General features: G+C 63.1%; 3 protein-coding genes across 5 annotated transcripts; 2 read left to right on the plus strand and 1 right to left on the minus strand.

Moving 5' to 3' along the window:
- Positions 1–3059: 3059 nt before the first annotated feature.
- Positions 3060–13554, plus strand: Nlrp6 (NLR family pyrin domain containing 6). Of its 2 annotated transcripts, XM_042665567.1 has the most exons (8): positions 3063–5917; positions 6527–6807; positions 8186–8224; positions 8411–10103; positions 11041–11133; positions 11950–12120; positions 12192–12359; positions 12677–13554. In XM_042665567.1, exons 1-8 carry the CDS (start codon positions 5889–5891, stop codon positions 12813–12815), a joined length of 2613 nt encoding a protein of 870 aa, XP_042521501.1. In that variant the 5' UTR covers positions 3063–5888; the 3' UTR covers positions 12816–13554. The 2 variants fall into 2 exon arrangements, with proteins under 2 accessions (XP_042521502.1, XP_042521501.1); XM_042665568.1 differs by lacking the exon at positions 12192–12359 and having other exon boundaries at positions 3060–5917.
- A 586-nt stretch (positions 13555–14140) lies between these two features.
- Positions 14141–18703, minus strand: LOC122095028 (basic salivary proline-rich protein 2-like). The gene is made up of 4 exons (XM_042665554.1): positions 18648–18703; positions 17636–17741; positions 17138–17292; positions 14141–14960 (listed from the first exon to the last, which is right to left on the minus strand). Exons 1-4 carry the CDS (start codon positions 18701–18703, stop codon positions 14141–14143), a joined length of 1137 nt encoding a protein of 378 aa, XP_042521488.1.
- Pgghg (protein-glucosylgalactosylhydroxylysine glucosidase) lies at positions 17651–24108 on the plus strand. 2 transcript variants are annotated; one of them, XM_042665539.1, is made up of 14 exons: positions 17653–17764; positions 18668–18960; positions 19286–19496; positions 19571–20006; positions 21465–21584; positions 21759–21890; positions 22053–22164; positions 22262–22334; positions 22427–22563; positions 22641–22774; positions 22855–22950; positions 23108–23205; positions 23275–23486; positions 23562–24108. In XM_042665539.1, exons 2-14 carry the CDS (start codon positions 18702–18704, stop codon positions 23615–23617), a joined length of 2076 nt encoding a protein of 691 aa, XP_042521473.1. In that variant the 5' UTR covers positions 17653–17764; positions 18668–18701; the 3' UTR covers positions 23618–24108. The 2 variants fall into 2 exon arrangements, with proteins under 2 accessions (XP_042521474.1, XP_042521473.1); XM_042665540.1 differs by lacking the exon at positions 23275–23486 and having other exon boundaries at positions 17651–17764.
- Positions 24109–25682: the final 1574 nt, after the last annotated feature.

Raw genomic sequence — 25682 nt, forward strand, 5'->3', positions numbered from 1 at the left:
GCACACCCCCAGGTCGCTGAGGTCTAAACAGAGGGCGCTGAATGTGCCTGGTCCAAGGACCCTGCTGCTGAGGAGAGCCTGGTCCAACCTTGGGAGAGGCTGTCTGAGGATGAGGCTGTTCAGCTTTGGTGAACTCCTCTGGGAATCCTCAGGGGTTTTAGTCCAAAATTTGGCATCAGCTGCCTCTTGAGCTGAACCTCTTCCTGGTGATGTAATATCCCCGTCCAGAGGCAACACTGTTCATTCACTCCTCACTGAAGGGCACTGGACTGCTAGTAATTAAAACTGCTATAAATATCCATGTGCAAGATTTCATATAGCGGGCTGGGAAGGTGGGTCAGTGGTAGAGCGCTTGCCTTGCATGCATGAGGCCCTGGGTTCGATTCCTCAGCACCACATAAAAAAAGCTGTGGCTCAAGTGGTAGAGTGCTAGCCTTGAGCTGAAGAGCTGAGGGACAGTGCCCAGGCCCTGAGTTCAGGCCCCACAACAGGACCTCCCCCAAAAAAAAAGATTTCATATAGACATACGTTTTCAATTAATTTGGGTGAATAGGAGTAGAGTTGCTGGATCATAGAGTAAGCCTGTGCTTAGCTTCATAAGGAACTTGGAACTTCCTTCTGAAGTGCCGCGCCCCCCCCCCCCCCCCGCAACTACACATTCACACCGGTAATGAAGGAGGGTTCCTGTGGCTCACACCCTCAGCCTTTCCAAAAGAGGTGTCACGCTACTCTGCGATGTTCACTCCCCTAATGTGGAGCATCTCTCCATGCACTATTTGCTGCCTGTGTCTCTTCTTCAGTAAGGGGTCTCTGTCATCTTAACTGAATTCTTATCTCCTGGTTCCGTTGTACATTTTTTCTATATTGGGGACAAATATTTTATTAAACATATGTTTTACAAATATTTTCCCAGTGCTTATATTTTCATTTGCTTGACAGTGCCTTTCTTCTTTCTTTCTATCTTTCTCTTACTTTCTCTTGCCTGTTCCTTCTTTCTCCCTTCCTCCCTCTCTCCTTCCTTTCTTTCCTTTACTTTCTTTATAAGTTCATACCTATTTGTGCCTGCATGATGGCAAGCACTCTACCACAGAGCTACATCCAAGCTCTACTTTCCTTTCATTGTGGCCCAATTTATCAATTTTTGTTTCATGTTACATCTAAAAAGTCATCATCGAATATCCAAGATGGCAGATTGCTAATAAGCGTCTCTTTTCCTGTATCTTGATGAACTAGAAATAAAATTTCAAGTACATTACACAAGTTAGTGAGCTAGAGTAAAAATGACATAAAGTAGCTAGAGAAAATAAAAACCAAAAACTAGACTCTATATTTCTAAATGCAACCAGGAAGAAATCTTGTGCAGAGAGCCAGAACCACCACTTGATCTGCTCCATCTTGTGGCCATTCCAGCCCAGAGCCCAACTCCTCCGCCCCCTGTGGGGCTTGAACTCAGGGCCTGGGAAGTGTCTTTGAGCTTTCTTGCTCAAGGCTAGTGCTCTACCACTTTGAACCACAGCACCACTTCAGGTTTTCTGGGGGTTAACTGGATATAAGAGTCTCACACTTTCCTACCCAGGATGAGTTCGAACCAGTCCACAAATCTCAGCCTCCTCAGTACTGGGATTACAGGTGTGAGCCACTGGCATCCGGCCCAGCTTCTTTTTCTTTCTTTCTTTCCTGCTTTGTCCTGCTTCAGCAGGTCTTACCTATGTAGACCACCCTCTACACAAAGTACTGGCCTCGTGGGCTAAGTGCAATTTGGAGAAGCCTAGGCCACCACTCATCCCTGTCTGTCATCTAAGGTCTGAAGGGAAATAAGCTGGTAGATGAACCAGCTTCAATCCTGAGGGCCATCACACAGGACACTTGTTTCCAGGAGAAAACTCTTGGCTTGGTTGGCTGAATAAAGCTCTCTACATGTCCTCAGACAGAGGCATGTGTAAGGCCTTGTGAACTTCCCTACAAGCAGCATTACCTTCTGAGGGCCAAGTCTGTGGATGCACGAAAGGAAGAGACTATACTTGGCTGATAACAAGTACAAATTCAATAAATGTTAGTCTTTTCATGCAGAAGGGACTTAGAAATGCAGAGCTCCTGGGTTTAAGTAGCCTGAAGTCTTGAGGCACTTGGGCCAGGTAGATTTCCATTTCTCAGGAACCATTGGCATTTTTCCCAGGCTGAGGGCAAGACAGGCACAAGCCACACATAATGTTGGTAGAAGCCACGCTGGCGGGCTACCTGGCAAGTAGCACCCACTGGAAAAGCCCAGTGAGTCCTACCTGCTGTGTACCCACAAAGAGAGTTTCTGGTGATGCACCTGTGAACAGGCAAAAGGCTGCCTGGTGTGTATTGTTGCTTGCAGCATACAAGAATTCTATCCCGGGCTGGGAAGATGGCTCAGTGGTAGAGAGCTTGCCTTGCATGCCTAAGGCCCTGGGTTCGATACCTCAGCACCACATAAGCAAAAAGAAAAAAGCCGGAAGTGGCGCTGTGGCTCAAGTGGTAGAGTGCTAGCCTTGAGCTGAAGGGCTGAGGGACAGTGCCCAGGCCCAGAGTTCAGGCCCCACAACCGGACCCCCCCCAAAAAAAAAAGAATTCTATCTCCTACAGCCTCTCCTGATTTGCTTAGGGTTTCTAATCATGAAACATGTTGAATAATATGATTTTCCTAGATTTGTTAAGATAATCAAATCACGTTCATCCTTTTCAGTGTGTATATATGTTCCACTAATTGACTTTTAGATGCTGAGAGAGCCTAGACTCCTGCAAGAAATCCCTTCTTCATGATCTCGTTCTCTTTACTGCTTACAGACTGTTGGCTGAAAAGTCTGAGGATCTCTCCTGTCTGTATCCATCACAGACATTCACCTTAGTGTGCTTGTGCTAGATTTGATGGGCTTGGCCAGATGAGTTGGGAAGAGGCTTTCCATTTGTGTCTCCTTTGAGTCTGTAGCCCCTGGATATGAGTTTCTCCTGAGATGTATGGTGATATAGGCCACCAGAAAAGCCATTGGGTCGACTTTTCTTTGTATGACAGTTTTAAGTTCAAGCTCTTAACTTGTAAATGCAAACATTTTTATTTCTTCTTAAGCAATTTTAAGTAGTGTTCTTTCCAAAATTGTGTCCATTTTTTCTGTGTTGCTTTCTTTTCTGGTATAAAAGGTGAGTTAGCTGTAGGTCCATTTCCTCTTCTGCTGGTCCATTTCTGCTAAAGAGGTCACAGAACTTTTGTGGTTCTTTCTCCTAGGTAGAGGAAGAAGGAGGAAGAGGAGGAGGAGGAAGAGAAGAGGAGGAGCAGGAGGAGGAGTCTGTTAAGCTTCTCCAGGCAGGAGACAGGTTCTTGGTAGCTGCCATGAAGGAAAAACCTGGCAATGAGGTTTCCAGAGAGGCCTGCCTGGCAGCAGAGCCCCTGGTGAGGGGCCTCAGAGGAGCTTAGGATGAAGTCTAAGTGCAGTGTTAGATTTCCAAAGTTCAGGTGGGGCAGGGACTCTGCTGAGAAGTGCAGCCTGAACTACCACATCCAGAGTGGCCTGTCTGCTCAGACTGGCTTCTCTCCCTTTCCTTCTCCATTCCCTATGCCTGTCTGCTCACCTCCCTCCAGCCCCAGCCCCCAGCACTAACTACTTCATTCCCTCCTCTGTTCCCAGTCCCTTTTTACCCCACCTGTGTCCACAGACCCTGGAAATGTAAGTTTCCATTATCAACCGGTTTATAAGGCTATTATCAACCAGCACTAAGAGCCTGTGGGGCACAGAGTCTATTCTAGGCAAGGTCCCTCTAGTTGGGCAGAAAAGCCAGCACAACCTGGGCGTTCCCAGCTCTCAGCCCTCTCAGTATGTCCCACAGCACAGGAGAAAGTCCAGGAGCTGGCACAGCTGGTCCTTGGACTTGGCACCACCATCTCAGTGCTCCCCACAATGGGGAAGGAGAGGCGGAAACGGTCGTAGAAAGGGGGGAAAAATCAGACCTGAGGCCAGTTTAGAAACAAGGCCATTCAAGACTGAAGATGCACATCTTTTGAAAAACTGTGCAGTGGGGAGCTACCATTGGCTGGGGACAGCAAATGGCCAAGGCATACTAGCTGTGTGCACTACAGCTGCAAAACTCTCATCCTGCTTCATTTTACAGATGGGGAAATGGGACAGAGAAGTTAAGTGATTAGTCCAAGCCACACAGCTATTAGGTAGTGCCTCCAGGACTGGTTCTCAGGCACTCTGGCTTTGAATCGTCTACCTTAACAAAAGACAGACAGAGCACTTGTTTGTAAGAGTTTGTAAAGAAAATTAGATGTACATTGAGCAAAACAGCCATGCTTTGTGGCCGTGTCTGCACCTGGAGGAGTGAGCGGAGTGTGTGGGGTGTTGGGACTGGACTTGGAATCAACAAGGGGGCAGCGAGAGGCACCCTGGCATCTTCAAGAGAGGCTCTGGCCCAGGTGCTAGCGATGCTCACCACACTGTAGAGCACATTTGATGTCAGGATTGTTGCTTCTGTCTGCAGAATCGCTGTCAGAGGAGCCAAATCCAAGGCCAACACATCAAGAGGACTAGAACCCCAGAGGGACACCCTTCCCGCTCTGCCCAGGCGCTGTGGCATTCACCCTCCTCATGTAGACAAGACACACTGGTGCCGAGGTCAGCCTCTTGCCTCAGACCACAGATGTTTGGGGCTTGTACCCAAGACTCCAACCTCAGGGAGCCCCTCCTCAAGAGCAGCTCCTACATCTCCTGATTGAAGCAGGGTTGAGAATTGAGCAACCTGTGGCCAGAGAGGATGGTCTAATGAGTCTGGGCACATTTCTTGTTGCTCAGTAACAACTACAACAAATGTGGAGGTCTAAGTAACACATTGCTTCTCTCACAGTTCGGAGGCCAGAAGTCCAAATTCAGGTTCACTGGGCTGAGATCCAGGAACTGTCTCAGCTGCACTCCATCAAGAGGCTTCAAGGAAAACCTCTCCCTTGGCCTGTTCTACTGCGTCTCCAGTAGATGTTCTGTGTTTATTGGCTTGTAGCTCCTTCCTCCATCATCAAAGCCATGTAACATTGCCATGTTCCAATTCTAGACTCCCTGCCTCCATCTTCTGGCGCTTAGAACACTTAGGGTATACTTTGGTAATCCAAGACTGTCTTCTATCTCAAGTTCCTCGATGTAGTCACAGCCACAAAGTCCCTTTTGGTTTGCAAAGGGACATCCCCAGCTTCCAGGGATTCAGGCCTGTTATCTTTGGAAGTTGTTGACCAGCCGACATAGATACAGTCACACCAACACAATGTCATGCCCTGAAGGCCCACACCCCCATGCAGCCATGCCGCACAGGAAACTCAGCCCTACACTTGAGGCCTGGGTGGGGAGGTCACAAACACCAGGCATAGGCAAACCTCCACCCATCAGCCTGCTTGGGCCAGATGTGGGGAGCTGCAGAGCTCATCCTACCCCAGCTCCTCTGCATGCCCAGGTAACAGCCTTTCTTTCCCAATATTCTGCACACAATTCCTCCTTTACTCTGGTGCTTTTGTTCCCTGGAACCTTTTCCTTGCCTTGGCTGCAGAATCTTGATTCTGGGGCAGCCATGCCATTGGTTCTGAGTAACCTGTTTGTTCACAGCCAAGCTGGATACCACGCCCCACTGGAAGAGTGTTAATGCGAAGGGAATAACAGTAGTAGGAAGCCAAAGGTCACAAGCTCCATATTTAAAGGTAAGGGTGTGCAGGTTCCACAGAAACTGAGCTTGACCTTGGTGACTGAACTGAAGCTCAGTGCCAGCTGAGCTGGAATGGATGGGGCTGAACACCTCTACTACCAGGACTTGGCCAAGTCAGCCTGGGAAAGGTCACCTCCCTGATCCTGCCCCTTCCTCTGAGTGCCAAACCCAAGGACTGAGCCTCCATGGATGAGGCAGGGGCCTCCTGCTCCAGGTAAGTACAGCTCCCTCGGTGGTCACCACCAGTGGGCAGCATCCGTTCTGGGGGCCTCTGGTCCCACTCATTCCCTGTGGCTTTATACCCCCTTTCTTAAGCCGAACCTGTACCCCCACAGGGCATTATTGGGTCTGTTCCTAGAAGCACACCAAAGTGGGCAGTAGGCCTGCCTGTTGTAGAAAGTTCACAACTAGCCTGGGCTGTCTGCTCCCTGCTGAGGAGCTGTGATGGCTCCCAGGAGGGGGGGGGGGGGGCGGTGTGGAGAGAGAGGGAGACAGACAGACAGACAGACAGACAGACAGACAGAGAAAGGCAAAAGCAGGGCCTCGGGAAGACCTCATCTGGAGCTTACCAGTCCTAGCCAGGTAACAGGGAGGAGGAGGACAGGAGGCAATGGTCAGTGAAAGCAGTGAAGGGCTCAAGCCTTGGAACACGCAACACCCCCCAAAAAACAAGCTGGCATCACCCCATCCCAGTGGCTTTCTAAGACCTTACCCTAATCCAAGTTTGCTCTGCGAGCCCAGGGTGCATATGGATAGCTGCCCTGGGTCAGGATGGGAGCGGGCGGGCTGGGGCCTCGCATGCGATGCACGCTCTCGCCCCCAGCGTGCAGCCCCTCGTGGCGGTGGCCCGCGAGCTGCTCCTGGCTGCGCTGGAGGACCTGAGCCAGGAGCAGCTGAAGCGCTTTCGGCACAAGCTCCGGGATGCGTCCGAGGACGGCCGCAGCATCCCCTGGGGACGGCTGGAGCGCGCAGACGCCGTGGACCTCGTGGAGCAGCTGACCCAGTTCTACGGGCCAGAGCCGGCGCTGGACGTGGCCCGCAAGACGCTCAAGAGGGCGGACGTGCGCGACGTGGCCGCGCGTCTGAAGGAGCAGCGGCTGCAGCGTGAGCTGGGGCGCCCGGGGCGGGCAGGGGCGGGCGGGGGGCGGAGGGGGCGCCCCTGGGCACGCGGGGGGGGGGGGCGGAGGGGGCGCCCCTGGGCACGCGGGCGGGGGGTGGAGGGGGCGCCCCTGGGCACGCGGGCGGGGGGGGGCGGAGGGGGCGCCCCTGGGCACGCGGGCGGGGGGGGGGGCGGAGGGGGCGCCCCAGGGCACGCGGGCGGGGGGGGGGGCGGAGGGGGCGCCCCTGGGCACGCGGGCGGGGGGGGGCGGAGGGGGCGCCCCTGGGCACGCGGGCGGGGGGGGGGGGCGGAGGGGGCGCCCCAGGGCACGCGGGCGGGGGGGGGGGGCGGAGGGGGCGCCCCTGGGCAGGCGGGCGGGGGGGGGGGGGGCGGAGGGGGCGCCCCAGGGCACGCGGGCGGGGGGGGGGCGGAGGGGGCGCCCCTGGGCACGCGGGCGGGGGGGGGGGGCGGAGGGGGCGCCCCTGGGCACGCGGGCGGGGGGGGGGCGGAGGGGGCGCCCCTGGGCACGCGGGCGGGGGGGGGGGCGGAGGGGGCGCCCCAGGGCACGCGGGCGGGGGGGGGCGGAGGGGGCGCCCCTGGGCACGCGGGCGGGGGGGGGGCGGGGGGGCGCCCCTGGGCACGCGGGCGGGGGGGGGGGCGGAGGGGGCGCCCCTGGGCACGCGGGCGGGGGGGGGGCGGAGGGGGCGCCCCTGGGCACGCGGGCGGGGGGGGGGCGGGGGGGCGCCCCAGGGCACGCGGGCGGGGGGGGGGGCGGAGGGGGCGCCCCTGGGCACGCGGGCGGGGGGGGGGCGGAGGGGGGCGCCCCTGGGCACGCGGGCGGGAGGAGCGCTCCAGGGCACGCGAGCCGGCGGGCAGGCGGAGGGGCCCCCGGGCCGGCGCCCATCTTCCTCCGCGACGACTCCGGGGTGTTCTCAGGGCTGTGCTGCCCGTAGCCCTCCGTGTCCCTTCTCCAGAAAAAACACCTTGCCACTTACCTGCAAACCCCCACGGGGCGCCCCGGTCCGGAGGAGCCGCAGTGAGCCCGGCTCCACGTGCCCCGCGGCGCGCCCGCCCCGGGCCTCACCGCGCGGGCTCCTCACCCGGGTGCGCCCGCCCCGGGCCTCACCGCGGGCTCCTCACCCGGGTGCGCCCGCCCCGGGCCTCACCGCGGGCTCCTCACCCGGGTGCGCCCGCCCCGGGCCTCACCGCGGGCTCCTCACCCGGGTGCGCCCGCCCCGGGCCTCACCGCGGGCTCCTCACCGCGGTGCGCCCGCCCCGGGCCTCACCGCGGGCTCCTCACCCGGGTGCGCCCGCCCCGGGCCTCGCTGCGCCCGGGCTCCTCCTCACCGCGCGCGGGCTCCTCACCGCAGGCTCCCCTTCCAGGGCTCGGCTCCAGCTCCTCGGCGGCGCTCTCCGTGTCCGGTAGGTCTGACGCCCTGGGCCGCGCGGGTGCCACCCGGGTCCGGGCCCGAGGCGGGGGCAGGCCCACGTGGGGCGGCCGCGGCGGGCCTCGGGAAGGGGGTGCGGTGGGGAGGGGGAGAGGGGGCCGGGCGGGCCGCGGCGGACGCCGGCCCCAGGCCCACGGCCCGCGCCTCCCGCCCCGCGCAGAGTACGAGAAGAAGTACCGCGCGCACGTGCTCCGGCAGCACGCGCGGGTGAAGGAGAGGAACGCCCGCTCCGTCAGGATCACCGAGCGCTTCACCAAGCTGCTGCTGGCGCCGGCCGAGGCCGCGCCGGGCGCCGCGGAGGCCGCGCCGGGCCCGGGGGCGGCGCCGGGGCGCGCGCGCCGCTCCGACACGCACACCTTCAACCGGCTGTTCCGCCGCGACGACGAGGGCCAGCGGCCGCTGACCGTGGTGCTGCAGGGCCCGGCGGGCATCGGCAAGACCATGGCGGCCAAGAAGATCCTGTACGACTGGGCGGCGGGCAAGCTGTACCAGGGCCAGGTGGACTTCGCCTTCTTCCTGCCGTGCCGCGAGCTGCTGGAGCGGCCGGGCGGGCGCAGCCTGGCCGACCTGGTCCTGGAGCAGTGCCCGGACCGCGGCGCTCCGGTGCGGCAGATGCTGGCGCGGCCGCAGCGGCTGCTCTTCATCCTGGACGGCGCGGACGAGGTGCCGCCCGACGCCGCGCCCTGCGCCGACCCGCTGGAGGCGGCGGGCGGCGCGCGCGTGCTCGCGGGCCTGCTGGGCAGGGCGCTGCTGCCCGGCGCGCGGCTGCTGGTGACGGCGCGCGCCGCGCTGCCCGAGGCGCTGCCCGGCCGCCCGCGCGCGCCCTGCCGCGCCGCCGACGTCTGCGGCTTCTCCGTCCGGGACCGGAAGAAGTACTTCTTCAAGTTCTTCCGGGACGAGGCCCAGGCCCGGCGCGCCTACCGCCTGGTCAAGGAGCAGGAGACGCTGTTCGAGCTCTGCTTCGTGCCCTTCGTGTGCTGGATCGTGTGCACCGTGCTGCGCCAGCAGCTGGCGCGGGGCGGGGACCCGCCGCGCGCCGCCAGGACCGCCTCGGCCGTGTACCTGCTCTTCGTGGCCAGCGAGCTGGGCGCCGCGGGCGCCGCGGGCGCCGACGCGCCCCGCGCGCGGGCCGAGCTGCGCCGCCTGTGCCGCCTGGCCCGGGACGGCGTCCTCCAGCGCCGCGCGCGCTTCTCCGAGGGCGACCTGGAGCGCCTGGAGCTCCGCCGCTCCCGCGTCCAGGCGCCCTTCCTGGTCAAGAAGGAGCTGCTGGGCGTGCTGGAGACGGAGGTCACCTACCAGTTCGTCGACCGGAGCTTCCAGGAGTTCCTGGCCGCGCTGTCCTTCCTGCTGGAGGACGCGGGCGCGGAGACGCTCCTGCGGGCCGACGCCCGGCGGTGCGGGCACCTGGCGCTCACCACGCGCTTCCTCTTCGGCCTGCTGAACGCCGAGAGGACGCGCGACGTCGAGCGCCACTTCTGCTGCGCGGTCCCCGAGCGCGTGAAGCAGGACGCCCTGCGCTGGGTGCGGGAGCAGGGCCGGCGCGGGGCGGCCCCGGAGGGCGAGGTGGAGGGCGGGGAGGACCGGGAGGACGGCGAGGACGAGGAGGAGGACTGCTTCCAGCTGCAGCTGTTGTACTGCCTGTACGAGACCCAGGACGACGCCTTCGTGCGCCAGGCCCTGAGCGGCCTGCCCGAGCTGGTGCTCGAGCGAGTGCGCTTCAGCCGCATGGACCTCGAGGTCCTGAGCTACTGCGTGCGGTGCTGCCCCGCGGGGCAGGCGCTGAGGCTGCGCGCCTGCAGGCTGGTGGCCGCCCAGGAGAAGGAAAAGAAGAGTCTGATGAAGCGGCTCCAGGGGTGAGTCTTCGGGTCAGGGCCGCCCTCTGGCCGTAGGGCCCGTCGGGGCTCCGGAGGCCTGTTCAGACCCGGAGCCTGCTGCTCCAGACCGCAAAAGGGACCCGAGAGCTGGCTCTGCCCTCCCCCTTGTAAGGTGGCTGCTCATCTCCCCCAGGTTTCCTCCCGCGCTCCCCTCCACCGTCAGCGTAGCCGCCATGCCTCCACACAGCTCAGCTTCTCCTCCTTGTCTTCTCATAACATACTCTGTGTGTGTCTGTGTGCCTGTGTGTCTGTCTGTGTATGCAGGTCCTGGGGCTTGAACTCAGAACTTGGGCACTATCCCTGAGCTTTCTCTGCCCACATGGAGTTCCACCACTTGAGCCACATCTCCACTTCAGAATTTTTACTGGCCAATTGGAGATAAGAGTCAAAACCTGCTGGGGCTGGCTTTGAACCGCAACCCTCAGATCTCAGCCTCCTGAGTAGCTAGGGTGTCAGGTGTGAGCCTCCCGCGCCCAGCAGCTATGCCCTTTTACCCTGAGCTTTGTGCTTGTTGCCAGCCCTCAAACGCACCCTGGTTCCCCCAGCTTGCTTAGGCTTCCATTGGTCCCAGGAGGGCCCCTTAACCAGCCTACACCGTGCTCTCTCCACTGCCCATCTCTTCCACCAGAGCCTCAGCTCTCCAAATGAAGCTGGTGCTAGAGTTTCTTTGCACTTGGCTCCAGCGGCACCTGTTCTCAGTGCTCAGCCTCTGCTAGGGTGTTGACAGAGGCTGGGCCCAGGGAACCCATTTCTGGGTTTGGCAGGGGAAGATACTGAGGTGGAAGGGTCTTGACTTGGCATGGGGAGGAGTGGCAAAGCCAGCTCTAGCGCTGCAGAAGCTAAGATAGGAAGGACCCCTTTCTAGAAGGGCCTAGAAAGGGTACAGTGGGCCTCACATTGTTCTCTCTCTTGACAGTTCTCGAGCCAGCACAAAACATCTCCCAGTTTCCCTGCTGCGTCCACTCTGTGAGGCCATGGCTGATCCGCAGTGTGGGCTGCAAAGCTTGACGTGAGTGCACATGCCCTGGCTCCTGGGAGAGAGGAGCCTCACAGCCCAGCGCCCTGTGGAGAGACAGAAGTCAGGCTCATGGGGAAAGCTAGAGCCTGTTAGGCACCCATCGCTGAGTTAGGTGCCACTAGAAAGCAGTCTGTGCTGATTTGGGTGGAAGACCACTGGCTGCCACCATGGAGGACAGAGATGATAAGGGTATAGTTTCTCTCCAGATGGTGCTTCTGAGTGCTGTGGGAGATGGCTGGAGTCGGCCTCCAAGCTCAGGCTGGCTGCGGACCCTGGCCTGCTGCTGGGTGCCTCTCTCTGGGCTTTCGTTTCCTCCCTGTAAAACGCAGCTGGCAGATTTTGCCTTAGAGGCTCGGTGTTGCTTAGTGAGGCTCAGAAGGTACTTAGAATGAGGTGTCTTTCCAGCCAGTGAGCAGAAAGAAATAGAAGCTATGGGGACTGATACTGGCAGCATGATGGAAAGGAATAGTTGTACATTAACAGCCAGATGGCAAACTAGCTTGACGAAGGGCTGGACTGCTGCCAGTTCACGTGAGAAGCCCAGGACGACTCAACAATCCGACCAGTACTGAGTGTAGGAAGATGCTCAGCACGTTGATTAAAAAACAAAAACAAAAAACAGCACAACTGCCCAACAATGAGGGACTGGCTGACTAAACAAGTAATGGCCCATCTCAACCTGATGGACATTTAAGAGAGGCCCATGCGTCTCTTGACTGAGCATCAGCCCACCAAGGAGTGGGCACTCTATGTCGCTGAGAAGTGGCCAGGCGCCTGCACACAAGTCCCCCTGCTTCTCGATCACAGGCTGGCTCACTGCAAACTCCCCGACGTGGTTTGCCAAGACCTCTCGGAGGCCCTGAGGGCAGCCCCTTCCCTCACAGAGCTGAACCTCCTCCAGAACCGGCTCAGCCAGGCAGGCATGCGGATGCTGAGTGAGGGCCTGGCTTGGCCAAAGTGCCAGGTGCAGACCCTCAGGTGAGGCCCGGCCTGGAGGGGATGGACGGGACCCCAGCCCCAGCAGTACCTGAGGTCAGCCCTCTCCCCAGGGTGCAGCTGCTGGACCTGCAGGGAGCCTTCCAGTACCTAGTTGGACTGCTCCGGCACAGTTCTGCCCTGACCACGTTGGACCTCAGTGGCTGCCAGCTGACAGGCCCCATGGTGACCTACCTGTGTTCAGTCCTGCGGCATCCAGGATGCATCCTGCAGACACTTAGGTAAAGGGGGGTGCTGAGGCACAGCCTACCTACTCTGGGGCCAGAGGCTGTGAGGGTTTCTCCTGCACCTTTAAGGGAAATCCCTCCAAGACACCCTCCACATGCCCAGCTCACATGCCCAACCTCACGTGAAGATCTGAGGCTCCAGCTTGAAGACACCTATCTTCCGACACCCTGGCCCTAGGCCTGAACCAAGTTACCCATGCCTGAAGTCTGGGCCAGTGAACCCAATAGCCTTTTACTCCCTAGAAGTTCTCCAGTCTCACACAGATTCTAACTGCTGACCCGCCTTCCCTGTTGTGTGCATGTGGCTGCAGTCTAGCTTCTGTGGAGCTCAGTGGGCAGTCACAGCAGGAGCTTCAAGCACTGAAGACAGAAAAGCCAGATCTGGTCATCGTACACCCAGCACTGGACAGCCATCTAGAGCCTCCCACGGAATGTGTCAGTGCCCTGTGAGGCCCTGGGGTGCAGAAAACTAGTGAGAGTCCAGGTGGAGAAGCCCTCCCCATTCCAAGGGCAGAACTCTCCTTAGCCTCCAGGCAGCTCTTCTGAGCCAAGAGGCCCTGAGCAGGCAAGTGGGAGGCCCACACACACCCAGCCCCTGATCTCAGGCAGGCCCCAGACATTCCCTCCCTCCAGGTCCTGGATTCTCCCTCCCCCAGCCTCACAGCCATTGCTGCCTTCCTCTCCGGAGACCCTCTAGCCACCCGCAGTGATGAGAAGGACCATTAGCTGAGCTCCTGTGTGTGCTGGCAGACTGCTGGCTTCCTTTTCAGAGGAAGCTTCTGAGGCTGTGGAGACTCTCGGGCCATCGCTCTGGGGGAAGGTGCTCAGGGTCAGGCTGAGATTGGGCTGCTGGATTCTGCCTGCTTCTGTGTGCCTCTGTCTGGGCTTTGGTTTTTATCCTGTGAAATGTAGCCAGTAGATTCTGCCTGATACTAATGGAATTCGTTGTGGAGTGTGATAGGGACCACTCTAACCTGGCCCTCATCTTCAGGGGTTGTGGCCTGAGTCCGAGCCATCCACTCACTCTCTCCAGTCTCCAGGAAGGGGGCCAGGAGAGGGTGGACTTAGAGCAATAGCCCAGTTAGTCTGGGGGCGGTGGCAAGTGGGGAGTCCCAAGACACTGATAATCAGGTCTCCTCTGGAATCATTTTTGAAAGTGTCAGCCGGGCTGGGATGTAGCTCAGTGGCAAAGCACTTGCCTAGCAAGTGCAATGTCCTGGGTTCGATCCCCAGTACCAAAAAAGAAAAGACAAAAAAAATACAGCTAAAAAAAAAACCAAACAAGTGTCAGCAGTCTGCACCCGCCTGCCCGTGTTGGGCAGGGTTTACTCCTCAGTTCACTGCTGAGGAAACGCAGTGGGCTGGTCTGACTGCACAAAACCTGGAGGAAAGCGTGGCCCTGAACTCTGAGGCGTCTGCTCATCACCGCCCAGCGTGGCCAGCCCCGAGACCCTTGCAGAGGGGACACTTTGCAGTGCGCCCTTTATAAATAAGTTCGTTCTACAAAGCAGACAAAACCGTCCTCCTTGAGCTGGCATTTTGACAAAAAGACAATAAGTACATAAGTAATACATGAACTTGATACAATAAATAGATGCACAAAACAAACAGGGTACAGCACACACGTCATCATAAGTAAATATGACAGAAGATAGATAACTGTATTGTGCACAGTATGTTTGATACACAAGATGCAGTAAACACAATGCATTAGTATGTAGAGCACTGTGCGTATATGTCATATTTGAATGCTAGGATAATGGATAATAATGCATTCATGGTAAATAGACAAGGCACAGCACACGGGCGCGTGACCGATGCATGTGCAGGAAAGCCGAGTGGAGATCAGGGCCTGAGAGGCCACTGGGAGCGGCACCGGAGGCGGCGGCGGAGGGCCCGCGGGGAAGGGCGCTCGGCGGGCGGAGGGCCCGCGAGGAAGGGCGCTCCTGCAGGCGGAGGGCCCGCGGGGAAGGGTGCTCCTGCAGGCGGAGGGCCCGCGAGGAAGGGCGCTCCTGCAGGCGGAGGGCCCGCGAGGAAGGGCGCTCGGCAGGCGGAGGGCCCGCGGGGAAGGGCGCTCCTGCAGGCGGAGGGCCGGCGAGGAAGGGCGCTCCTGCAAGCGGAGGGCCCGCGGGGAAGGGCGCTCCTGCAGGCGGAGGGCCCGCGGGGAAGGGCGCTCGGCAGGCGGAGGGCCCGCGGGGAAGGGCGCTCCTGCAGGCGGAGGGCCCGCGAGGAAGGGCGCTCGGCGGGCGGAGGGCCCGCGGGGAAGGGCGCTCGGCGGGCGGAGGGCCCGCGAGGAAGGGCGCTCCTGCAGGCGGAGGGCCGGCGAGGAAGGGCGCTCCTGCAGGCGGAGGGCCCGCGGGGAAGGGCGCTCCGGCGGAGGGCCCGCGGGGAAGGGCGCTCGGCGGGCGGAGGGCCCGCGGGGAAGGGCGCTCCTGCAGGCGGAGGGCCCGCGGGGAAGGGTGCTCCTGCAGGCGGAGGGCCCGCGAGGAAGGGCGCTCGGCGGGCGGAGGGCCCGCGAGGAAGGGCGCTCCTGCAGGCGGAGGGCCCGCGAGGAAGGGCGCTCGGCAGGCGGAGGGCCCGCGGGGAAGGGCGCTCCTGCAGGCGGAGGGCCGGCGAGGAAGGGCGCTCCTGCAAGCGGAGGGCCCGCGGGGAAGGGCGCTCGGCGGGCGGAGGGCCCGCGGGGAAGGGCGCTCCTGCAGGCGGAGGGCCCGCGGGGAAGGGCGCTCGGCAGGCGGAGGGCCCGCGGGGAAGGGCGCTCGGCGGGCGGAGGGCCCGCGGGGAAGGGCGCTCCTTCAGGCGGAGGGCCCGCGGGGAAGGGCGCTCGGCGGGCGGAGGGCCCGCGGGGAAGGGCGCTCCTGCAGGCGGAGGGCCCCCGGGGAAGGGCGCTCGGCAGGCGGAGGGCCCGCGAGGAAGGGCACTCTGGCGGAGGGCCCGTGAGGAAGGGCGCTCGGGCGGGCGGAGGGCCCGCGGGGAAGGGCGCTCGGAGGGCCCGCGGGGAAGGGCGCTCGGAGGGCCCGTGAGGAAGGGCGCTCCGGCAGGGAACGTGCGGGGCCCAGGGCCGCGGGCGCGCACTCTGAACGCTCTGTCGCGGCGGGGTCAGCGAGGGGGCGTGGCCAGTGAGGGGGCGGGGCCAGTGAGGGGGCGGGGTCAGTGAGGGCGGGGCCTTGGCCAGGCGGCTGTTCAGATCCGCACTGGCCTCACGGCCGCCGTCCCGCTTGAGCCACGAGCGGGACGGCCCGCAGCCAGTGCGGGTTCGGGCGAACCGTGGGTGGCATGGGGCATGCGTCGCGGAGGGCCAGGCAGGCCAGGCCAGGGTGAGCGGCTGGGCAGAAAGCGACTCCCCTCCCGTCCGGGGGCCGGCGGGGCAGGAGGGAGGGGCGGGGCAGGAGGGAGGGGCGGGGCAGGAGGGAGGGGCGGGGAAGGCGGGGCAGGAGGGAGGGGCGGGGAAGGCGGGGCAGGGCGGGGCAGGAGGGAGGGGCGGGGAAGGCGGGGCAGGGCGGGGCAGGAGGGAGGGGCGGGGAAGGCGGGGCGGGGCGGGGCAGGAGGGGCGGGGCGGGGCAGGAGGGAGGGGCGGGGAAGGCGGGGCGGGGCGGGGCAGGAGGGAGGGGCGGGGAAGGCGGGGCGGGGCGGGGCAGGAGGGAGGGGCGGGGAAGGCGGGGCGGGGCGGGGCAGGAGGGGCGGGGCGGGGCAGGAGGGAGGGGCGGGGCAGGAGGGAGGGGCGGGGCAGGAGGGAGGGGCCGGGCAGGAGGGAGGGGCGGGGCAGGAGGGGCGGGGCGGGGCAGGAGGGAGGGGCGGGGCAGGAGGGAGGGGCGGGGCAGGAGGGAGGGGCGGGGCAGGAGGGGCGGGGCGGGGCAGGAGGGAGGGGCGGGGCAGGAGGGAGGGGCGGGGCAGGAGGGGCGGGGAAGGCGGGGCAGGAGGGAGGAGTGGGGAAGGCGGGGCAGGGCGGGGCAGGAGGGGCGGGGCGGGGCAGGAGGGAGGAGCGGGGAAGGCGGGGCAGGGCGGGGCAGGAGGGGCGGGGCGGGGCAGGAGGGAGGGCCGGGGAAGGCGGGGCAGGGCGGGGAAGGCGGGGCGGGGCAGGAGGGGCGGGGCGGGGCGGGGCAGGAGGGAGGGCCGGGGAAGGCGGGGCAGGGCGGGCTGGCGGGGTGGGCGGACGGGGCAGGGCAGAAGGGGCGGGGCAGACGGGAGGGACGGGGCAGACGGGAGGGGCGGGGCAGATGGGGCAGGCGGGGCGGGGCCGCCGGGCGGGTCGGGGCAGGCGGGGGTGTGGGGGGCAGTGTTCTAGCTGAGCAGACTGGCTGGGGCTGGGTAGGCTGGCGAGGCAGGCGGGACAGGCTGGCGGGGCAGGAGGGACAGGATGGCGGGGCAGGATGGCGGGGCAGGCCGGCGGGGCAGATGGGACAGGCTGGCGGGGCAGGAGGGACAGGATGGCGGGGGAGGCCGGCGGGGCAGGAGGGACAGGCTGGCGGGGCAGGCTGGCGGGGCAGGTGGGACAGGATGGCGGGGCGGGCGGGACAGGCTGGCGGGGCAGGAGGGACAGGCTGGCGGGGCAGGAGGGACAGGCTGGCGGGGTGGGCAGGACAGGATGGCGGGGCGGGCGGGGCAGGCTGGCGGGGCAGGCTGGCGGGGCAGGCGGGACAGGATGGCGGGGCGGGCAGGACAGGATGGCGGGGCGGGCGGGGCAGGCTGGGGGCCGCGTTCTAGCTGACTCTGGCTGGGGCGGGGCAGAGCACAGGACCGACGCCAGGCCGGGCAGCCCGGGACGGGGCCCGCACCCGCTCCAGGCGTCACTGGACTTGGGCTGGGAGCTGGGGAGCGCGCCGTCCCGCACCGGGATCGCTGCTCCAGGAGGACGAGTGGGGGCCGTCCACCTCCACTCCCGCGAGCCACCGGCCGGCGCCGTCCGCCGGAGCCGCGCCGCCTCCTCCACCTTTCCGGCGGTTGATTGCCGGGCTGAACGCAAATCAGGTCCTAGACCTGAGTAGCTAGGATGACTGGCGTGAGCCACGCGCTCAAGGTTATGCGTAAGGTCAAAAGCCGACCGTTCATTCCGTTTTGGGGAGGGGGGGAGGGTTCGGGCGGGGCAGCGCCCCGGCTCCCGGAAGGGAAGCGGCCTCCTGAAGAGACAGCCCGAGGGCCCGGCAGCGCGGAGCCCCGCCCACCGGGGGGCGGGGCCGCGGAACTCCGCCCAGAGAGGGGCGGGGCCGGGAGCCCCTCCCGCCGAGGGGGCGTGTCCGCTCGCCCGGGACGTGCGGGGCGGGACCGAGCGGGGCCTGGCCCGGGTCTCGCGGCTCCTCGCGGAAAGAGGCTTCTCCTTCCTCCGCCGGAGCAGCGCGGGTCTCGGGGTAGAGCCGAGGGTCCCGGGCGCTGTCTGGGACGCTAAGGGACCGGACCGGGTTGCGGTGAGTCCCAAAGACCCGCGCTCCTGTGTCTGACTCTGTCCCGAGCTCCGTCTCCGCCCGGTCCACGTCCCGCGCCCTGCACCCTGTCCCCCGCCCTCCCGTGCCACGTCCCGCCCCGAGCCGTGCCCGGACCGCCCCCTCCCGTGCCACGTCCCCCCCACCGCCCCGAGCCGTGCCCGGACCCCCCCCCACCGCCCTCCCGTGCCACGTCCCCCCCACCGCCCCGAGCCGTGCCCGGACTCCCCCCCCCCCGCCCTCCCGTGCCACGTCCCCCCCACCGGCCCGCCCGCCCCTGCGCCGCCCTCGGCCCCGCCCCCCGTCCCGTCCCGCCCGCCCCTGCGCCCCCCCCCGTCCCGCCCGCCCCTGCGCCGCCCTCGGCCCCGCCCCCCTCCGTCCCGCCCGCCCCTGCGCCCCCCCCGTCCCGCCCGCCCCTGCTCGCCCCCGCCCCCCCCCCCGTCCCGCCCGCCCCTGCGCCGCCCTCGGCCCCGCCCCCTCCGTCCCGCCCGCCCCTGCGCCGCCCTCGCCCCCGCCCCCTCCGTCCCGCCCGCCCCTGCGCCGCCCTCGGCCCCGCCCCCTCCGTCCCGTCCCGCCCCTGCTCGCCCCCCCCCCACCCCCCCGTCCCGCCCGCCCCTGCTCGCCCCCGCCCCCGCCCCCCCCCCCCCGTCCCGCCCGCCCCTGCTCGCCCTCGGCCCCGCCGGGTCGGCACGCCCGCCCGTCCGGTCGCACGCCGTCCCGCGGGCCGGCCGCAGGCGCAGGCTGGCCTTTCCCCTCGGGCGGGTTCAGGGTGTGGGCGCCGGGCCGGGGAGGCCGGTCAGGGTTGGCATTCTCCCGGGGAACCGGGTCGGAAGCTCGGTGAGCCCGCGCGTGACGCCCGCGCCCTCACCGTCCTCCGGGCGTTGGCAGCCGCCGGCCGCGACCTCCGCCCTTCCAGGCCGCCATGGACGGCGACCCCGGGGACCCGGCCGCGTTCGCCGCGCGCTCGCTGCCCAGCGACCCCCGGCTCCTGGCCCCCGTGACCAACGCGTACCTGGGCACACGCGTGTACCACGGCACACTGCACGTGAATGGCGTGTACAACGGGGCCGGGGGGCACACGCACCGGGCCGCCCTGCCCAGCCCGCTCTGCGCCAGGCTGGAGGCTCCTGCAGGCCCCGGGGAGCAGCCCACCGCCACCTTTGTCCTGGACACCAGCACAGGTAGCTGCCTCTGGACTCTCGGTCCCTCCCCAAGCTGTTTCCAGTTGAGAGGGGAGACCGTGCTTCAGGAAGCCCCACCCAGGAAAGGTGTGCGTGGAAACCTAGTGTGGTGGCTCATGCTTGTAAGTCCCAGCACTGAGGAGGCTGAGGAGCGAGGATCTAGAGTTTGAGGCCAGCCTGGGCCCCCCCCTAGGGACTACCCTGCAGTCAGCTTCCACCCCAGGAGGCCACAGCTTCACAAGCTCTGTGGGGGGGGACAAGGGGGGGGACGGTCCTTCCCATTCTCATGACCTTCCCATGACCACAGCTACCCTACCCTTGCCAGGCTCATTCCTGCACACCCTGGAAGGCCTCAGCTTCCGGGCCTCCCAGCGGATCTATGCCCACCGCACGCTGCCTCATCTTCTGGCCTTCACTGTGTCCATTGAGCGCCTGGCGGCAGGAAGCCCACCCATCACCGTGTTGCTGCGTTCTGCCTTCTCCCCAGAAAGCCCAGACCTAGACCTGCATCTGGGGCCTGACTTCCAGGGATTCCGGTGAGGAGGGGGCTGGGACCCTCCTGGGAGGCCCCAGAGGTAGCCTGTCCTGAGTCCCCTCTGTGCTCTGGAAGGTACCTGTATGGCCACACACTCACGCCGGAACAGCCTGGAGGGCCACAGCAGGAGGTACACATGCTGTGGATGCCAGTGCCCTCGGCCCTGACTCTTGGAGAAGGAGAGAAAGACAGGACCTGGGACTTCCTAACTGTGGTGGGCAGCAGCCAGGCCGAGGCCCAGGCCTGCCTGGGTGAGGTCCTGCAGCTACAGGCCCAGGGCACTCTGTACACAGCTCACGCAGAGGCCTGGGCCCAGCTCTGGGCAGGTTGTGGCTTGGATGTGGTGGGACCCCTGGCTTTGCGCCAAGCCCTGCGTGGCTGTCTCTACTACTTGCTCAGTGCCCTGCCCCAGCCTGGGACCCAGAACTGCATCTGCCACGGCCTCAGCCCCGGGGGCCTTTCCAATGGGAGCCGGGAGGAGTGCTACTGGGGCCACGTCTTTTGGGACCAGGTGTGTATCTTCTCACACCTCCCAGCACCAGCCACACGCGAGTGGCACTTAGAGCACTGACTGGCTACCCTCCTCAGTGTCAAGCTCGTGGTTAGGGAGGTGCATGGTAGATGGGAAGGCTTCCTGGAGGCGGTGGTATCTCAGAAGGGGGTTCAGGATTCTGGTAGAGAAGAGTGATCCAGGTGAGAGCTCCAGCGCACCGGAGGTGCACAGGCTGAGCTGAAGTGTGCGGCTGTGAGGACAGAGTAGGACCCTGGCAGTGTGGAGGTCAGGCCTGGTAGAGTCGGGGGTGTGGGCCTGGAGTTTTCCCGAGGAAGCCACAGAGACAGATGCTCTGAAAAAACACTCCGCCGCTGGAGAACGGGGGTGGGGGGGAGCGCGTGAGGAGTGGGGTCTGGGGACGAGCGTGTGGGAGGTGGGTGTTGGTGGCCTGGAGGCAGAGGAGGAGAGTGAGGGGGCCCAGGGCCACCCCATGTCCTCCCGTGCATCTTACCAGCAGCATATGGCCGTTTGCGGATGAGGCCGCAGGAGGCTGAGCTCAGGCAGGCACAGGAAGCCTGTGTCAGGTCCTGACTGGAGCCCCTGGGCACACCCGTGTGTCACAGGGGAGTGAAGCGCGGCTGGAGAGTAGGCAGGCAGGAACGGCCCAGGGTGGGCCTGGAAGCAGCCCCTAGAGTCTCCTTCTGAAGAGAGCAGCACAGACCCTGCCAAAGGGCAGCTGCCCTGTGTGCTGAGCGCTGGCCGCTGCCTGCGTGCTGAGCGCTGGCCGCTGCCCTGCGTGCTGAGCGCTGGCCGCTGCCCTGCGTGCTGAGCGCTGGCCGCTGTCGTGCGTGCTGAGCGCTGGCCGCTGCCGTGCGTGCTGAGCGCTGGCCGCTGCCTGCATTCTGAGCGCTGGCCGGTGCCTGCGTGCTGAATGCTGGCCGCTGCCGTACGTGCTGAGCGCTGGCCGCTGCCGTGCGTGCTGAGCGCTGGCCGCTGCCGTGCGTGCTGAGCGCTGGCCGCTGCCGTGTGTGCTGAACGCTGGCCGCTGCCCGTGTGCTGAGCGCTGGCCGCTGCCCTGCATGCTGAGCGCTGGCCGCTGCCTGCGTGCTGAGCGCTGGCCGCTGCCGTGCATGCTGAGTGCTGGCCGCTGCTGAGCGCTGGCCGCTGCCGTGCGTGCTGAGCGCTGGCCGGTGCCTGCATGCTGAGCGCTGGCCGCTGCCGTGCGTGCTGAGCGCTGGCCGCTGCCGTGCGTGCTGAGCGCTGGCCGGTGCCCGCATGCTGAGCGCTGGCCGCTGCCCGCGTGCTGAGCGCTGGCCGCTGCCCTGCATGCTGAGCGCTGGCCGCTGCCTGCGTGCTGAGCGCTGGCTGGTGCCTGCGTGCTGAGCGCTGGCCGGCAGCCACCAGGGCTGGATGTGGGTGGGTGGCGTCACAGAGGATGAGAGCACTTGCTCAGCTCCAGAACTGATGTTCTCCTAGGATCTCTGGATGTTCCCAAATATCCTGGCATTCCACCCAGAGGCTGCCAGGGCCATCTTAGAGTACCGAATCAGAACTCTGGGTGGGGCCCTGGAGAACGCGCGGAGCCTCGGCTACCGGGTGAGTGTGGCTCAGTACCCCCTAGGGTCCACGCCCCAGGAGCAGCGCACAGTGGGCAGCTGGCCAGGCCTATGGTGGGGCAGAGAGAGCGCACTAGAGCGCCACCCTCTCTGAACCTCTGCAAGGGTAAAGCTGGGGTTGAAGCTGACTCATCTCCACCCCTGCCCCACACAGGGAGCCAAGTTCGCCTGGGAGAGCGCAGGCTCTGGTCTGGAGGTCTGCCCGGAAGAGGTCTATGGGACCCAGGAGGTCCACGTCAACGGGGCTGTGGTGCTGGCCTTCCAGCTGTACTACCTCACCACCCAGGTGTGTGTCCCTGCAGCCTCGACATGCCCACCTTGTAACTAGGTGGGGCTGGTCCTGGGAGATCGTCTGGAGAGGCCTATGGGGCACAGGGTTTCCTTTCTGGATGCTTGGGGTATGGGCACCGGGCCTGGGCCTGGGCCTCATCCTTTCTCTACCCCGCAGGACCTGCAGCTCTTCCGAGAGGCTGGTGGCTGGGATGTAGTCAGGGCTGTGGCTGAGTTCTGGTGCAGCCGTGTGGAGTGGAGCTCCCAGGATGAGGAATACCACCTGAAGGGTGAGGCCCAGGGAGGCGTTGGGCGGGGGGAGGGGACAGGTGCCTGCCTCCTCACTCCTGAGCTGCGCTGAAGGCTGTGGTGGCCTTGTGTGCCTAGGGGTCATGCCGCCTGACGAGTACCACTCAGGAGTCAACAACTCCGTGTACACCAATGTCCTGGTCCAGAACAGGTCAGGCACCCCACCCCCACTTCTGCCCCAGCGCCGCCCCTCAGGCAGGCCCTGCCAGTCTGCCGAGGCTTCAGCTTTTGCTCTCCCCCTAGCCTGCGCTTTGCTGCTGCTTTGGCCCAGGATCTGGGTCTGTCTGTTCCAGACCAGTGGCTGGTGGTAGCTGACAAGATCAAAGTGCCCTTTGACCCAGAGCGGAATTTCCACCCTGAGTTTGATGGGTATGAGCCTGGTAAGTGGCCTTCCGCCCTGTGGAGACCCCAGACTCTGCGTCGGACCTGGCACCCACCACTACCACGTCTCCTCCAGGGGAGGAGGTGAAGCAGGCAGATGTGGTGCTCCTGGGATACCCTGTCCCCTTCCGGCTGAGCCCCGACGTCCGCAGGAAGAACCTGGAGATTTATGAGGCTGTGACATCTCCCCAGGGCCCTGCCATGACCTGGGTGAGGGGCTGTCTCACTTGGCTCTCTTCCTTCCACACAGTGGGTTTTACCCTCACATGTTCTTTGAACTCTGACCTCAGAGCATGTTTGCTGTGGGATGGATGGAACTGAAGGACCCAGCTAGGGTGCGGGGCTTTCTGGACAGAAGCTTCGCCTACATCACTGAGCCCTTCAAGGTCAGCAGAACTCCTGCCCCCTGCTCACCCCTCCTGAGCCCTTGGTGGGAGTCTCAACAGGGTCTCAGCTCTGGTCACTCCTGCCTGACCTTGGAACAGCAGGCCTAGGAGGGCCACTGGCCTGGGCGTCCCTGCCTGCCACCCTTGGCTTTTCCAGGTGTGGACAGAGAATGCGGACGGGTCGGGTGCCGTGAACTTCCTGACGGGCATGGGGGGCTTCCTGCAGGCAGTGCTTTTCGGATGCACAGGGTTTAGGTGAGTACAGTGGCCAGCAGAGTGGCCACCTCCTCCCACATGCATGTCCTCACCCAGCTCTCCCCGCAGGGTCACTGAGGCAGGTGTGACCTTTGACCCCCTGTGCCCAGCCGGTGTCTCTGGAGTGCATCTCATTGGCTTCTCCTACCTGGGGAACAAACTCAGTTTCACCTTCTCCAAGGACCACGTGACAGTTGAAGTCACAGCCCAAGCAGGGCCCCGGGCCCCACCTTTGGAGGCCAAACTGTGGCCCTCGCAGGCCCTGCTCCCCCTGCCGCTGGGTAGGTGAGGGTCTCGGCGTGTGACCAAGGTGCCCTGGTCCTGCCTCACCCCAGGATATCTCTCTCTCCCTGCAGGACACAAGGTCTCCTTCCCGCCCTCTGCTGGTCGAATTCAAAGGTCATCCCAGTAGCTGCCCAGAAATCCCAGCTCTGAGAATTGTCCAAGAGAATCCTTAGAAGACATCAGACTCCTGCAGAGCCGCTGGGATACCATTCCCCGCCACCTGCAGCCATTCCCTGAGCACCAGGCATACAGGTCCTCCACACTCACACCCCCAGTGCAAGGCTGTCTGCCGGCAGCTGAGCCCTTCCCTGTGGGCCGGCAGGTGCCCCCCAGGCCATCATCCACCTGCCCTCAGGCTGACCCAGCACTTCTGCTCCTTGGCATGCCACCTTACCCCCTGTGCAGACCCAGGCTTTGACCCCCATGCTTCTGGTTCCTGGGCTGTTCTCATCACGGGGTGGTAGGGAGTGGCCCGCAAAGAAAGTGGCCAGTGAGGAAGGGCATGGGTGAAGGGGATTAATCACCTGTAGAATTTCTCAGGTCTAGCAAATTCTGCAACTTTAATAAACAGGAGCTTCTCCTACCCTGTCATTGGAGTCAGGCGGGGCTGGTACAGGACTTGTGGGAGCTCTTTGACTCTTTTATCTTAGTACTAGTCCTGGGGCTTGAACTCAGAGCCTGAACACTGCCCCTGAGATTTTTTTTTTTTTTTTTTTTGCTTAAAGCTGGCACTCTACCACTTGATCCAAGCTCCACTTCCAGTTTCTTTGGTGGTTAATTGGACATGAGTCTCACAGACTTTCCTGCCAGGCTGGCTTTGAACTGTGATCCTCAGATCTCAGTCTCCCGAGTAGCTAGGATGACAGGCATGAGCCCCTGAGCCTCAATGTTCTTTGACTCTTCTAGACTCTTGAGTCAGAAGCCCCTGGCCCATGGGATGGGCAGCCATCCTCAACCTCCAGCCTATGAGAAAGGAAGGAAGTATTGTCTTCACCACAGGACAAGTCACATGGACTTCAGAGAAAGACCCTGAAGTGCCTCACTGGTCAGCAGGGCCAGAGCCAAATGTGTGGGATGGAAGACCAGGGTTCTGGCCAGCTATGCTAGGAAAGCTGTCCATTGCCAGAGGGTCTGCCCAGCCTCTGCACCTGGGCCTAAGCCCCTGACTTAGTTTATCAGGGTATCCCCAGAATGATTGCCTTACTATCTGGGCCTGAGATTCTGGTAAGCCCAGAGCCCCTGTGCCAAATCAGCTTGAGGAATTACACTTGATGCTGGAAAAAAGCATCTTATCCTGACTTCTTTCTGCAACTCGGGACAGGACGTGCCGTAGCTTCCAAGCTCAAGGAGCCAGGCAGGCCCTGTGTCTCCCTTGTTGCCTTTACTTCATGTTGTTGCTACTCCCTGTTTTCAGGGATGAGCCAGCCTAAATTCATTGGGGAGCAGATATGGGAGAGAGCTTCACATGAAAGACCCCAGACTTCTGGGATACTTTCGTCTGTGGGAAGGCGCCCCAGAAACCAAGACTCCAAACCAGCAGATGCAACAAGCAAGAGGAATTTATTCAGCGTTTGTGCAAACGGACTCTCTGCCCCGGGCAGCCAGAGAGCCCCGGGCAGCCGGTACAGGCATTTTTAAAGGCAAAACCAAAGGATTAGCATAACACACCAGGTGCTCCGGGATTGGCCCAATTTAAAAATCACATGTACTCCAGCAATCATTTTGCTACACGGGAAACTTTGTAACACTGTTGTAAACTGGTTGGCTCAGGGCAAATCTAGGGGGAGCGGTCACCCTGGAGGGGAGTTCACATAGTTACAGGCTTGTGATTGGTTGACATTAGACCTAGTTTGCTGGACTCGCCAGATGGTCCTTATCTTGGGTCCCATTTGGGGAATTTCCAAACAGGAACTTAGAAGAACATACTCGTTTGTTCTTTATCTACGGCTACAGACCTTGTCCCAGGGCTGGCATCTGGACTCTGAAACTTTTTACTTATTTTCAGGGAGGGGAAGGGTCAGTGCCAGTGCAAGCAAGTTTACAGAAGCAAAATCAGCAGTTAGCAATTGTAAAGTGTAACTCTAATTTTTAATCTTTCATTCCCTCCTTTTTCTTTGGACTAATTTTAATCTTAAAATTTAGGGTGTCTCTCTATTATCTTGTGGGGTGTCAGTTCTCAATGCTTGGTAGTG

Source organism: Dipodomys spectabilis, unplaced genomic scaffold (genome assembly GCF_019054845.1).
Source record: "Dipodomys spectabilis isolate Male_0828 unplaced genomic scaffold, ASM1905484v1 ptg000331l, whole genome shotgun sequence".
Classification (NCBI taxonomy): Eukaryota; Metazoa; Chordata; class Mammalia; order Rodentia; family Heteromyidae; genus Dipodomys; species Dipodomys spectabilis.

What these genes read in the sequence shown, in the direction of transcription:
- Nlrp6 (XM_042665567.1), top strand. Translation starts at nt 5,889, where the DNA reads ATGGATGAGGCAGGGGCCTCCTGCTCCAG. An exon ending in GCAGGGGCCTCCTGCTCCAG is followed by an intron (nt 5,918 to 6,526) that starts GTAAGTACAGCT and finishes TCTCGCCCCCAG; the next exon opens with CGTGCAGCCCCTCGTGGCGG. An exon ending in TGCATCCTGCAGACACTTAG is followed by an intron (nt 12,360 to 12,676) that starts GTAAAGGGGGGT and finishes ATGTGGCTGCAG; the next exon opens with TCTAGCTTCTGTGGAGCTCA.
- Pgghg (XM_042665539.1), top strand. Translation starts at nt 18,702, where the DNA reads ATGGACGGCGACCCCGGGGACCCGGCCGCGTTCGCCGCGCGCTCGCTG. An exon ending in GCCACGTCTTTTGGGACCAG is followed by an intron (nt 20,007 to 21,464) that starts GTGTGTATCTTC and finishes ATGTTCTCCTAG; the next exon opens with GATCTCTGGATGTTCCCAAA. An exon ending in TGTACTACCTCACCACCCAG is followed by an intron (nt 21,891 to 22,052) that starts GTGTGTGTCCCT and finishes TCTACCCCGCAG; the next exon opens with GACCTGCAGCTCTTCCGAGA.
- LOC122095028 (XM_042665554.1), bottom strand. Translation starts at nt 18,703, where the DNA reads ATGGCGGCCTGGAAGGGCGGAGGTCGCGGCCGGCGGCTGCCAACGCCC. An exon ending in CTGCCAACGCCCGGAGGACG is followed by an intron (nt 17,742 to 18,647) that starts GTGAGGGCGCGG and finishes CCGGTCCCTTAG; the next exon opens with CGTCCCAGACAGCGCCCGGG. An exon ending in TCCAGTGACGCCTGGAGCGG is followed by an intron (nt 14,961 to 17,137) that starts GTGCGGGCCCCG and finishes CTCCGCCTGCAG; the next exon opens with GAGCGCCCTTCCCCGCGGGC.